Source organism: Mustela putorius, unplaced genomic scaffold, assembly GCF_011764305.1.
Source record: "Mustela putorius furo isolate JIRA1106 unplaced genomic scaffold, ASM1176430v1.1 tig00003987_pilon_pilon_pilon, whole genome shotgun sequence".
Taxonomy (NCBI): Eukaryota; Metazoa; Chordata; class Mammalia; order Carnivora; family Mustelidae; genus Mustela; species Mustela putorius.
The window spans coordinates 14,410,712-14,422,854 of NW_025422126.1; the positions used below are offsets into that span (position 1 = coordinate 14,410,712).

At 40.7% G+C, this 12,143-nt stretch overlaps 1 protein-coding gene across 9 annotated transcripts in view; it reads right to left on the reverse strand.

The window, feature by feature from the left end:
- Positions 1–12,143, reverse strand: part of DLG2 (discs large MAGUK scaffold protein 2) — a 1,545,411-nt gene that overhangs the window by 866,444 nt on the left and 666,824 nt on the right. Inside the window, exon 1 of one of the 9 annotated variants that reach the window (XM_045071287.1) lies at positions 6,455–6,965. The exons of 7 other annotated variants lie outside the window; for them this stretch is intronic. In XM_045071287.1, coding sequence (XP_044927222.1) covers positions 6,455–6,532 — 78 coding nt within the window. In that variant the 5' untranslated portion in view covers positions 6,533–6,965. Of the gene's footprint in view, positions 1–6,454; positions 6,966–12,143 lie in introns of those variants that run through there. One more of the 9 variants, XM_045071290.1, reaches the window with a different exon arrangement.

Genomic DNA, 12,143 nt, shown 5'->3' on the forward strand with positions numbered 1-12,143 from the left:
ATTCAGCTAGCTCTGGCCCTGAATGCCGGCTTCACGATTTATGATTGTGGACAAATTCTGCAACACTTACATACCTCAGTTTCTCCATGGGAGATGGGAGCTGAAATAAGACTACCAGAGAAGGTTGTAGTGAGGATTAAATGAGATGATACATGTAAAGTCCATGTCATTGTGCAAGGCATTATCATTATTAGTAACAATTTTACAGCGGTTGTGTGACCTGCTATCTTCCTCTCTGGCTCACCTCCCCCTCCTTCATTTTGGCATATCTCTTATCCTGTCCTTCCCCTCTGTCTCCCTCCCTGTCCTGCTAACAGCTACACTTTGGGTTCTTCCAGGCTGGGCAGCAGAGCTGGGACTTCCGAACAGGTGCTGCTGTCCATTGTGTTGCTTGATTCACCTGCCAGGTGACGAGGGAGAACTGCAGGGCTGTATTCAGTGTGGACTAACACCTGTCCTCTCTGTCACCACAGCCAGCAGACACGGGCGCTGAGTCATGCTGCTGCTCACGACCGATGAGCTCTCAAAGACTCAGAAGGCTCTAAGAAAAGGACCTGAGAGGACAATCTGTCCATCTCTCTCTGGGTCAGGCTACTCTTCAATCTGCCATGAGGCAAAAATAGAAGTAGGAAGATGCTATCATTCACTAAGGATTGGAGAGTCTTCAACATCAAGATGTTGCTTCTTAAGCTTAAGCTAAATTTTTGAATTTGCCTTAAATTTGTGTTAATATTGATCTTTTACAGGGAAAAATAAACTTGATATCTAGCTCACTGTAAACATATGCCATATATACAGTACAATGTACAGCATGTATTGTATAATGTACAGTACTTTATATGTACTGTATGCACACACACACATGCACACACACATACATACAGAGCACAGTTACTGGTTTAGAGCTTGAGGTCTAGAGTCAGACATGGTGTCTAATCCCAGCTACCTGGTGATGTGTTTTTGCTCGAAAAACATAATAATGGTAACTATCTCACTAGATCTTCATATTAGCACCATTCTCAGCTCACCGAAAAAATTCAGTGTAAGTTAACTCTCCTTGTTGTTTAGACATATAAACATGTAGTTAGAAGCCAGGAGGCTCTCTAAGCTTTCTCTTCTGCAATCTAAACGGTCCCAGCTTGATTACTTTTCATTTATTTCTTCCATAACCTTCATTTCCATTTTCCCTTTCTTCATTTACTTTCCTAAATCCAGAATGGGACAAATAATGCCAGTTGAGTCTCATCAGCACAGAATAAGATGTGTGATATATTTTAGGATTATCTATTAAATTTCCCTACGCCAAGTACTGTTATGATTTGCAAAGACATAAAAGTGATTTGATAGCAAGTGTAACCTTAAACACTTTATCTATATTAACTCATTTATCCTCAAAATAAACCCATTCATTATTCATTCTTTCAGCTATGCCATACTTCATTGATTCTAAAAATAAACTTTTCTTTTTATATTTGAACATCTCTGAAATCAAGATGCATCTTGCAACTGATGATGTGGTAAAGTTCCATTGAAAATCTTTTTTTTCCCCCTAATAATACATGAAATAATGGAGCATATTGCAACTGAGGACAACCTAGAGTCAATGAAATAGATTATGAGAAATAGCCATATTCTAGGCATTCTGTTAGGCCTTGAAATAAGGGGAACAAGATGGAACAGTCCTTCATTTGGAGAATCCACATTCTGATGAGGAATACAGGGAAGGAAAGACGATTACAGCCAAAGTACAGGCAGCTGTGGGAGCCAATGGAAGGCCCATCCTGGGCTTGCAGGGGCCAGGGAAGGTTTCCTCATGATAGCAATGTTACTTAAAGTTGGTGTGCAGTTAGTGTGGCATAGGGCTAGCTTGTGGTCTGCAAATCAGCCAAATAGGAAAAGAAAAATCCTGGAAGCTAGAAAAAGCATGGGACATTCAGGGATTTGAAAGTAGTTCAGGATCCTGAAATTAGAGTGTCCTGGAAGAGGGGCAAGGTATAGTGGCAGAAGGGAAAACAGAGGCCATACCATGATTGGCCTTGCAGACTATGGCAAGACGTTTGGGTTGATCCTGGGGACACTGGCATTCTACTGAAGCACAGGTGTTACTTCCATTCCACAAATAAGAAAACTGAGGCCTAGAAGAGCCCAGATGATTGGCTTAAGGCTGGATAGCCAAGAATAGGACTGATTTAAATCCCTCCCTCCAGGTCCTCACCTTAAGTCCAATGCTTTTCATGTTATGCCAGGGTCACCCAGGATTTATTGTCTCTTGTTGGCCATACTGTGAGCAAATGCATTACTTGTTTATTTTCCATTTTAGTTTATGTTGAAGAAATGTGTTTGGCTTAGGTGAAAAGGAGAGTAGAACCAGTGTGATGGTTCTTATGGAATTCTTTAAGGTAAAAATGGCCTAATGTCAGGATACTTGGGCTCAGTCATTTCACTTGTAGGTTATATATCACTGCTAAGCTCATCCACAGTTGTGTCTATTAGATGATGGATATTGAGGCCAGTCTTTCCCAAATGCATCATGCATCTTTTCAGGGTGTATACTTAAAATAAAAATAGTTAAATATAAAAATGAGAACAAAAACAAATGAGAGAAGCAATGTTGATGGGGCAGTGAAGGTTCACAATTTCAAGTGTTTTCTACTTCTGCATATTATTATGTCAACAGAAATTGCATTTCGATTTATCTTAAAGCTTCTTCAGCCGCCTGTTTAGAGTAATACAATCTAGAGATGGCCTAAATTAAGCAATTTTAGTCAAAATGTGACCAAAAGTCATAAAAGTAAGACACTAACATCTCAATTAATTGCATGGGGTCAAAAAAAAAAAAGAATAATTACTAGAACAGAGGTGTTCTTTTCTAGCCAGTTCATTTTGATTTCATATTGTCACATTTAAAATAATTTTGTTCAAAGAATTTATTGGTATGCACAGACTGTCTTTTTAATGAAAGAATAACAAAGAACCTTTTGGTTTTCTTTTTGGAAAAACGACAATGTGAATCACCTAATATCTTTGACTCACTCTAAAAAAAGATGCATCTTCAATTGCCAAGCATTTAGGTTCTTTCTGATGAAAGACATCTTTGGTTTCATTAGGATAAGCTATGAGTACAGATGCCAATGTTTAGGTTATGATGATATGACAATTACTAGCTATTTCAAAGGAATCGTAGGTGCCAGGATGATAGCTTGCTATACTTACCGAACTAAAGAGGACAAAGAGTGTAAAGTCTTTAATAAAAGGACAGATGATTGTCTGTTCAAGATAGCTTAGGTATAGTCTTATCAGAAATAAGGGGACTGAGTTACAGGATCGGTAACTTTGATTCTGTAAACCTCATGACTTTTGAATTTTTATATCAAACAAGAGGGACAAGGTAAGAAGGAATGGTTGACCTCATTCAGGCAAGACAGGTGAATGACAGGTGGATGGAGGCGAGTGCTGTAGACTCAAGGAGTCATTTTTGGAATAGCTTGGGTAAACTTGGGCTCAAATCCCAGCACGGACACTTACTACTAACTTAGTGACCTTGGGCTAGCTACTTGTCTCTCTGGGACTCAAGAAAAATGATTTCTACCTTATAGGATTGCTGTGAAGATGACAGGCAAAAAGCACCTGGTGTATAATGTGCGTGGGTGAGGGCTATCTTTAATACTACTGTTGGGCTTGTTATTATCATTACATTCCATGCTGCTATTTAATTCTGTTGGCATTGAATGAGGTAAAACAGTAGACCAGGCAACCATGAATAAGGCATACTGCATGTTTAGGGATGGCATTTAGACTTGCACATTCCCAATTAGCTTTTCAATTAACCCCAGCCTTGAGGAATTCACTTCCCAGACCACACCTGAATGCTAAAATAGGACTGATGGGCTATGATGGGTTCAGGTTGTCTTACTAGAGTAGGAGAAAATAAAACTATGCTACCTATGGCAAAAAAAAAAAAAAAAAAAAAAGCCAAAATTTACAGAGTACTAAAATGAAACCACATTCACTATCTATGACACAGATTTATACCCCCCAATGCTAAACATGCTATGACTCTAGTACTAGTTGTTTCATATTTAAATATACCAGTCATTCTCTAGATAAAACTCAATAATCATCTGATTTTATTCATCTTCCTCCATTTTATAATAAAGCATGACAACATACAGTCAGTAGCACTTTATATCCCCCTCCATGTTTGCAATTATGTGATCTCTGATGCTATAGTAATACTTTACACAAATTTATTCAGCTTGCAGTATCATTTGTTAACTGTCTTGCCAGTTAAACTTTATTGCTGAGCTCATTAGACAAAATATTAATCCACAATAGTTAGTTTAAATAAGGCATGTAATAAAATTAGGTACACAGAATAAATAAACTATTTCCATATACCAAGCATTAACTGAGGGCCTTCATTGTTCAAGGCAGCATACCTTTTAATTTATTCTAGGAACACTGTGAATACAAACCCATGGAAAAAAAAAAAAAAAAGGATGCTATTTTCATATTAGCTATCATCACCTGGTGTTCAAAATTAACTCCTCTTAGTTCCCCTGGCTAGCACAAGGGCATTTGAGCTAATATTTTTCCTTTGGTCCTTATAATTCTGCAAAACTTCAGTTCTCCAATGTTGATTTCCTCACTCCCTGAGTAAGAGAAATAAATAATTTAAAGCCATTAATTCTACATTTGGTTTCTTCTTACCTGTCCTAAGCATCAGACACCACAGAAATGAAAGGGAGGCAGATATTAAGCCCCTTTACTAGCTTCTCCCCACTCTCAAGAAGCAGAAGCCCATGTTACTTTGTTGGATTACCAACCTTTTAGGTTCTATACAAAGCATTTTCAGACTGCTGCTCTCCACGTTTAGGTCCAAGCCTGTATTAAGTGCCACTGGGAGATTCAACTTTTCTTTGCATACTAATTTGGCATAAGGCATTATCTCCCTGTGGCTTTCAGAGCCATTTGTGGTCCTGACAGTCTTCTCATCCATACAACCTATAATTTTCATAAGAAGAAGGCACTTTTTCAAAACATTTGCTCCAATAAAAGACCTACTTACAAGTCTCTTTTCTTAAAAAATCACTTGGGAAGCAAAAAAACCCCCCAAAAACAAAAAAACAAAAAACCCAAACCCCCAAACCCAACTGCTCAATGTATATGCTGCTGGTACATGACAATTTTACTTGCAACCTTGTCACCTGGGATATACAGAATAGGAAAGGGATCAATTCTACCCCATCCTTGCCCTCTTCCCTCACCAAAAGGGCCATTAAATAACAAGTCTGTCATCATTCTACAATCCTCAGATCTAGACAGTTGAAAAAGCTACAACCCTAAAGTCAGAACTCCAGTAATGTTTTCTCTTTTCATACTACAAACAGTCATATCTCAGGTTTATCCCTAGATTCTTCTTCATGTTACCAATATTTCCACTCTGAAGGAGCAAATAGCAAGTCCAAGGGAAGGAACCTTCGCAGCGGTGAGGAAGGACTATGCCATAGTTCAGAAAAACCATCTCTGGGTCAATCTCACCAGGAGATTTAAGGCAGGAAGGAGACTGGACCAAAGAGCCTCAGAGAAATCTGGAAAAATCTCAGTTTCACAAAATTTTGTTTCCCAAGGAAGTTTCCCCAACAGCTATCAAATAGGACACAGAATTTCCTAAATGTGGCAGTTTGGTCAGTGCCTCTGAATGCAGGGGACAAATTAGAGATGAAAGCTTGAAATGCATCTCAAGACTTACAGGCCATTTTATTTTCTTAGAGGAAGATAATTAAAGAGGGAAATCTACACAGAGGTTCTCTAGGAGGAAAAACTAGTCATGCTGAATAAAAGAAATAAAAAGCCACTCTCTAAATGTCCATGGCTCCCCAATGATAAACATTAATTCTTACTCATCATAAACACTTTTGAAATGATGGTTCGGTGGTTCTGAAAAGATCCCAACACCCTCTGGAGTCTGGTCAGTGTTACTGAGAGTCCCAAATATGTGTTCCTAGGACACACACTAGGACACAAGTACTGGAGAAAGGCTCGAGGATTTATAATGCCCCCTTCAGAACCAAACACGATAGTAATAAAAATAACGCAGGATAGCAACAAGTTTACTAGAGAGCTCCTGGAAGAAGCAAATATTTCAGCAGCTCCACTGCTTCCCCGCTATGACATTTAAAGGAATATTAAGTCTCTGCCGAGCCAGTCTATCAGTTGATGATTTCACCTAATATTCTGATGAGCAGATGATCCTGCTTAACCCCCACTGCTCCCTTCCCAAGTAGCAAAGCTCCAAGAGTTAGCCCTCCCGTGAGTGGCATGGACCACATTCACAGTGAGAAGCAGGTTCTCATCCCAAGCTAATGAAGACTGCGTCTGCCCTCAGACTAGCAGCCCAGAGCAGGCAGTTGGCAAATCGGAAAGGTAATCTTCATCCCCGCTCATTCCATACCTTTTCTGATTTTGCCTTCCTGGCATTGTGCACGAACCTGCGACCCAGCTTCTTGGCATACCAGATAGAGGCAAACATAGCGATGCCAATGGCAGGAATTCACAATGAAGCTGCTGCACAATCAACTTCCCACCTCGGCTCAGAGACAAACGGAATCCGGCTGGAGCTGTCACTTGCAGGCTGTTGCTTTCTCAGTTCCTCTCATGCTGGTTAGCCGAGGGAGAGGGTGGGAGGAAGGAGGGGGTTGGGGGGGGGGAAGGCAGTCCTGTTTGGCCGGTCTGCAGGTATATTTACATCCTGCCAGCAGGAGGTCCGAGTGAGGCGGGTGCTGCCTTCAGTAGCCAGCTCACACACATCCAGCCGCGAAGTATCCGTCTGCGGTTCTTCGGGCACCGTCACCAAACTCCATGTGTGTCAGGAGGAAGGGAAGCCGCAGTCAACTCCTCCGGGAGGCGGCTCACCTCCCGCTCTGGGCTCGGGCATTTGCACTCCTCGCTTGGCTTCCCTCTGTCTTGACAGTACGTGCTGGAGGCAGTGGCCACGAAAAGACAGATCCACATACAGGCTCGCAGGTAAAGCAGCCAATACAGGAGCTGCCTGGCTCGGTGAGGGGGGCTGGGGGGGAGGGAGAGGCAAGGCCACCATGGAGCTGCCCTGTGGGCACAAACAGGTGTCCCTGGAGCCTGAATCCTGCTCTGAAGCTCCAAGAATTTGCACTGGTAAGCTGGCTGGCTGGAAACAGAAATATCCCTCCCTTGCCCCCTCCTCAACTTTTTTTGGTCCAAGGAAAGTCTTATCTCTGATCATCACCAGACTTATCTACAGCTTGCAAGAGCCACAGTTTATTTATCTGGGGACTGGCCTGGGGACAAAGGGCACAGTGAGCCTGAAAAAAGTGTACTCCCAAATGCATGGGTAAAGGTCCTTCCTTTCCAAACCCAGCAGTTCTACCTCTGATGCAACAGAAGCCTCTTTTATAAGAACAGGTTTTCAACATGGGGACTGGGGGATGGAGAGGGGCTTAAATCCACCTTTAAACTAAAATGGGGCAATCTTCTTTTTTTTTTTAAGCCTAGAGTTTTCTTGCAGTAATATCCAGTGATAAACGAAGGACTGTAATATCACTTTGGAGACGACAGATTTACAGCAACTCTTAAACCATGCTCCTTTGAAGAATTTTCGCATTTGATTCTACCACCAGGTGCTTTCAACTTCAAGTATCTTATTAGGGCTTAGATTATTACGTGAGGCATTTTAAAGATAAGTCAATTTTAAGGGACAAACATTCCCTCCGATGAGAAATAGCGGTTAAGCTTTTACCCATCTTGCTAGAGGACAAAAATTAGACTGCTCGTCTTGACAAGGAAAACTTTCCTTCCAGTGATATACAGATGAGACTCAATCCAGTAAATGTTTTCCAGCTGACCTGAAGGAACTGTCCTAAGAGCACCAATGGTCCAGAGAATGTCAACACACTTACAGATACTGGAAAATAATTCCCTTCTCTCAATATAAGTCACTTGAGGTTTACTCTCAAAGAGGGCTGAGTCTTCAGTCAGCCAAAAGCTCTTTTGTAAGATATACAATAGTTCTCCCCCTTATCTATCGAGGACACATTCCAAGATCCCCAGTGGATGCCTGAAACCATGAATAGTGCCCAGCCCTACATAAACTACTACTATGACATACATATGTTTTCCCTATACATACCTATGATGATGTTTAATTTATAAATTAGTCACAATAAGAGATTAACAATAACTAGTAATAAAGAACAGTTATAACAATATATTGTAATGAAAGTAATGTGAGTATCACTTCTCAAACATAACTAGTTGTAGTGTCTTCACCCTATTTCTTGTGGTAACGTGAGATGATACACGATGAGATGAAGTGAGATGAGTGACGAAGCATGAGGCTACTGCCAAACTTCCCACCATAAGTCAAGAAGAGGATTATCTGCTTTCAAGTGGTGGTTGACTGCAGATAACTGAAACCTTGGGAGCAAAACCATGGCTAAGGTAGGGTTCTTATATCAGATGCCCTGGTAGGTAACTGGAGGCAGAACAAGGCAGTGTGGGATAGGACAGCGGCAGTCAAGACCCATGCCTGAGTTACTCACTAAGGTAACACCGATGCCTGAAACAGTGTTTATTTTTCTAATTTATTTTTTAAAGTTTTTTAATTTATTTATATGAAAGAGATAGAGAGGGTATCAGCAGGGGGAGAAGTAGAGGGAGAGAGAAAAGGGGAAGCAGACTCTCTGCTGAGCAAGGAACCCAAGGTGAGACTTGATCCCAGGCCCCTGGGATCATGACTGGAGCTGAAGGCAGATACTTGACCGACTGAGCCACCCAGGCACCCCCCCGAAACAGTGTTTAGCGCGATGAAATCAATGTATATTTGTTGAATGGATAAATGACTTGAATTCCAACCAGGGCTTTGTTTCTAATCTCTTTGTTCTCTCTGAACTTGATTTGCCTCACTGTAAAGGAAGACAATTGGACAGATGATTTTTAAGGCTCCCCCCTGCCCTATGAATCTATGATTCTGATTATGAGTCTTCGTGTGAGTACCAAACAGACAGGTGTAGTGTTCAGAGGGGCACTAATAACTCTGTGTTCTAAAAAGTTAACAGCAGCACCCTTGGGGCAACCCAGATCCTTCTACCTTCTTCAACATGGGCAACTGCCACCTACAATTTGGTTTTGCCATTTGCTGTTTCTTTTGCTACATGCTCCCGCTTCCTATGAATGCGATTTTCCTTGAATTTCCTTTTGTCACTCTCCGACAGCCTCTGTGCAAAATTCTCCACATCACACCCTATACTCTTTGGAGAAAAAGTGCCACAGAAATCCAGCAAATAAATAAATGATAACTCCTGCTTAGTTTTCAAAGAGCAACTCAGCAGGACCTCAGCTTACCCTAATATTGCCATCATGCTAAAGGTATTCATTATTTCTTCACACAAACCACGTTTTAGTTGAAAGACCATTCAGTGAACAGAATAAAGTAGATTGAGAGAGGAGGGGAGAGCAAGTCTTCCTAAATTAATGAGCAGAAATTCCTGTTTTTAATATTTTAAGATGGAATTCGTCAATAAAGAGGTGAGAAAAAAAATGTTGAGCTTTCAAACCTCTGATATCTAAAGGGAATTAAAGAATGTTAATTTACTCTAGGGGAATGCCAGGTCAGAAAATAATGTTTGCACTTTCTTCACAAAATATGACTTCCTAAGTCACTAAAACTGGAGCTTGGAGAGATCTTTGATGTTTGATCATATTGTTGGTTGGTTTTGCTTTTTTTTTTTTTTTTAAGATTTTATTTATTTATTTGACAGAGAGAAATCACAAGTAGATGGAGAGGCAGGCAGAGAGAGAGAGAGGGAAGCAGGCTCTCTGCTGAGCAGAGAGCCCGATGCGGGACTCGATCCCAGGACTCTGAGATCATGATCTGAGCCAAAGGCAGCGGCTTAACCCACTGAGCCACCCAGGCGCCCGGTTGGTTTTGCTTTTAAATTGAACCTTTAATGACCTTCTTCACACACCTGACCCAGCGGTTTTATTAACTTTTACAGGACGGAGTTCTTAAAATAAATTGGGGCCCATCAGCTAAGATTTAACTTTAAAAATCGCAAGAATAACGGGATTCCTGGGTGGCTCAGTCAGTTAAACATTTGCCTTCAGCTCAGGTCATGATCCCAAGGTCCTGAGATGAGTCCCGCACGGGGTTCCCAGTTCTGCCAGCCGCTCCCCCTGCTTGTGCTCTCTACTCCATGTCTCTCTCTCTGTCAAAAAAATAAATTAATTAATTAAATCTTTAAAAAAAAATCAGAAAAGTAACTACTGTACCTGAAATAGGCAACTGGAGGTAGAAAGGGTAGAAATAGGCGTGGAGTTCGTCATTTGTACTCGGGACCCAGGCCCGTGTTATGTGAGCACTTCGCACAATGTAGATATTCAAACTCTATTTGTTGAATGTGTCTGTGGCGTAATAGGAAAAGCCCCAAACTGGAAAGACTAGACAAGGCAAGAGAAGCAAGTCCACAAATTTTCAGTTGTAAAAGTTTTTGGATGGGCGCCTGGGTGGCTCAGTGGGTTAAGCCGCTGCCTTCGGCTCCGGTCATGATCTCAGGGTCCTGGGATCGAGTCCAGCCATGGGCTTTCTGCTCAGCAGGGAGCCTGCCCCCCCACCCCCGCCGCCTGCCTCTCTGTCTACTTGTAATCTCTCTCTGTCAAATAAATAAATAAAATCTTAAAAAAAAAAAAAGTTTTTGGAAAGCTCAGTCTGGGTGTCTTGTCAATGGAATGAAGTCATTGCCAGAGCTGTACAACTATCTTCCCGGGGCTCTCTCTGGGTACACATGTCTGCTACCGAGAGGGAGGCAGCTGCTCATAGGAATCCTGAGTCTCTAACCATTGCTCTGCTGATGGAGATAAATAACTTTGGCGGCTCTGCCAAAGTTTTTTCAGATGCTTTCCATCTGTATTTCATCAGTACCTGGACAGATCTTTTCCTTTATAATTTCATTTTTAATACCTCTCATATGACAGAAGCCTACCAGTGCAGCTGACTAGGAGATGCAACATTAATCCTTTTAAGCAGCTTTGGGTTCATGCCTCGACACACACACTGTGTGAGCCTCCTCTGAGGTAAATGCAATGTTTAAATCAAGCCATTAAGTATTACACAACTACATTTTCTGCCTAACACATGAGTGATTTCTTTTTAAAATTCACCTAAATACATCACGGATAATTATAAAAACTGAGTAAACATGAACCCCTAGAAGCTAGTATCTGGTAGCTTGAAAAGCTATCTAGGTTAGGTGTTTAACATACACCAGAGAAAATACAGGTTTGAGGCATAAACAAGTTAATGTAAAGAACCAATAAACATTCAAGTATTTGAGTTGCTTGCATACCTGATATTCATATTTAGGGCCCTTTGGTTAACATCTGATATTAGCCTGTTAATAGAACACGGGTGTCAGAAATACACTACATAGAATTTATGACTAAAGGAATAGAAACAGAATATTTAATTTAATTCACAGGAATACCAAGATGTTGGTATCAGTTATCTCTTGAGAGAGTAGGGGAAAAGGAAAATAAAAACATTTACATTTTGCTTTGTATGGTTGTGTAATATTTGTGTTTTCTACAATGGGAATATATTAGTGTTATTAGTGTATGGTTCAAAAGGGAAGCAATTATCTTTTCACAAAATTGTGTTGATTATTTACTAGGGACCCAAAATTAATGAGATATAATCCTCCCTTTCAAGGGAGATAGGACTATAGAGTTGGGAGCACAGATGTATAAAGAAATTTCAGTGCAGGATGGCTTTCTAACAGATGTATGAAAAATAATGTGGGAACTCAGGAAAAAAAACTGTTGTTTCGTTTCTATAGGATATAAGAACAGTAATTAATGTTAGCTAGAAAAAGCACAATAATTAGTGCCAATGTATATAAAAAAGGCAAAGGAATCACTAAATCTCTCTGCATGTATGTCTATCAAAATGAATGTTTACAAACTGACCCAGGTGCAGAGAGATATCTTTCTACCCCGAAGACACAACCAGTCACAGATAAGTGTGGAAAAAATATTGGAATCACTACAAATAATAAGCCTATTGACTCTAATTATGATGGGCTAAACCTACCTCTTTCTGTTTTCAAAATCAT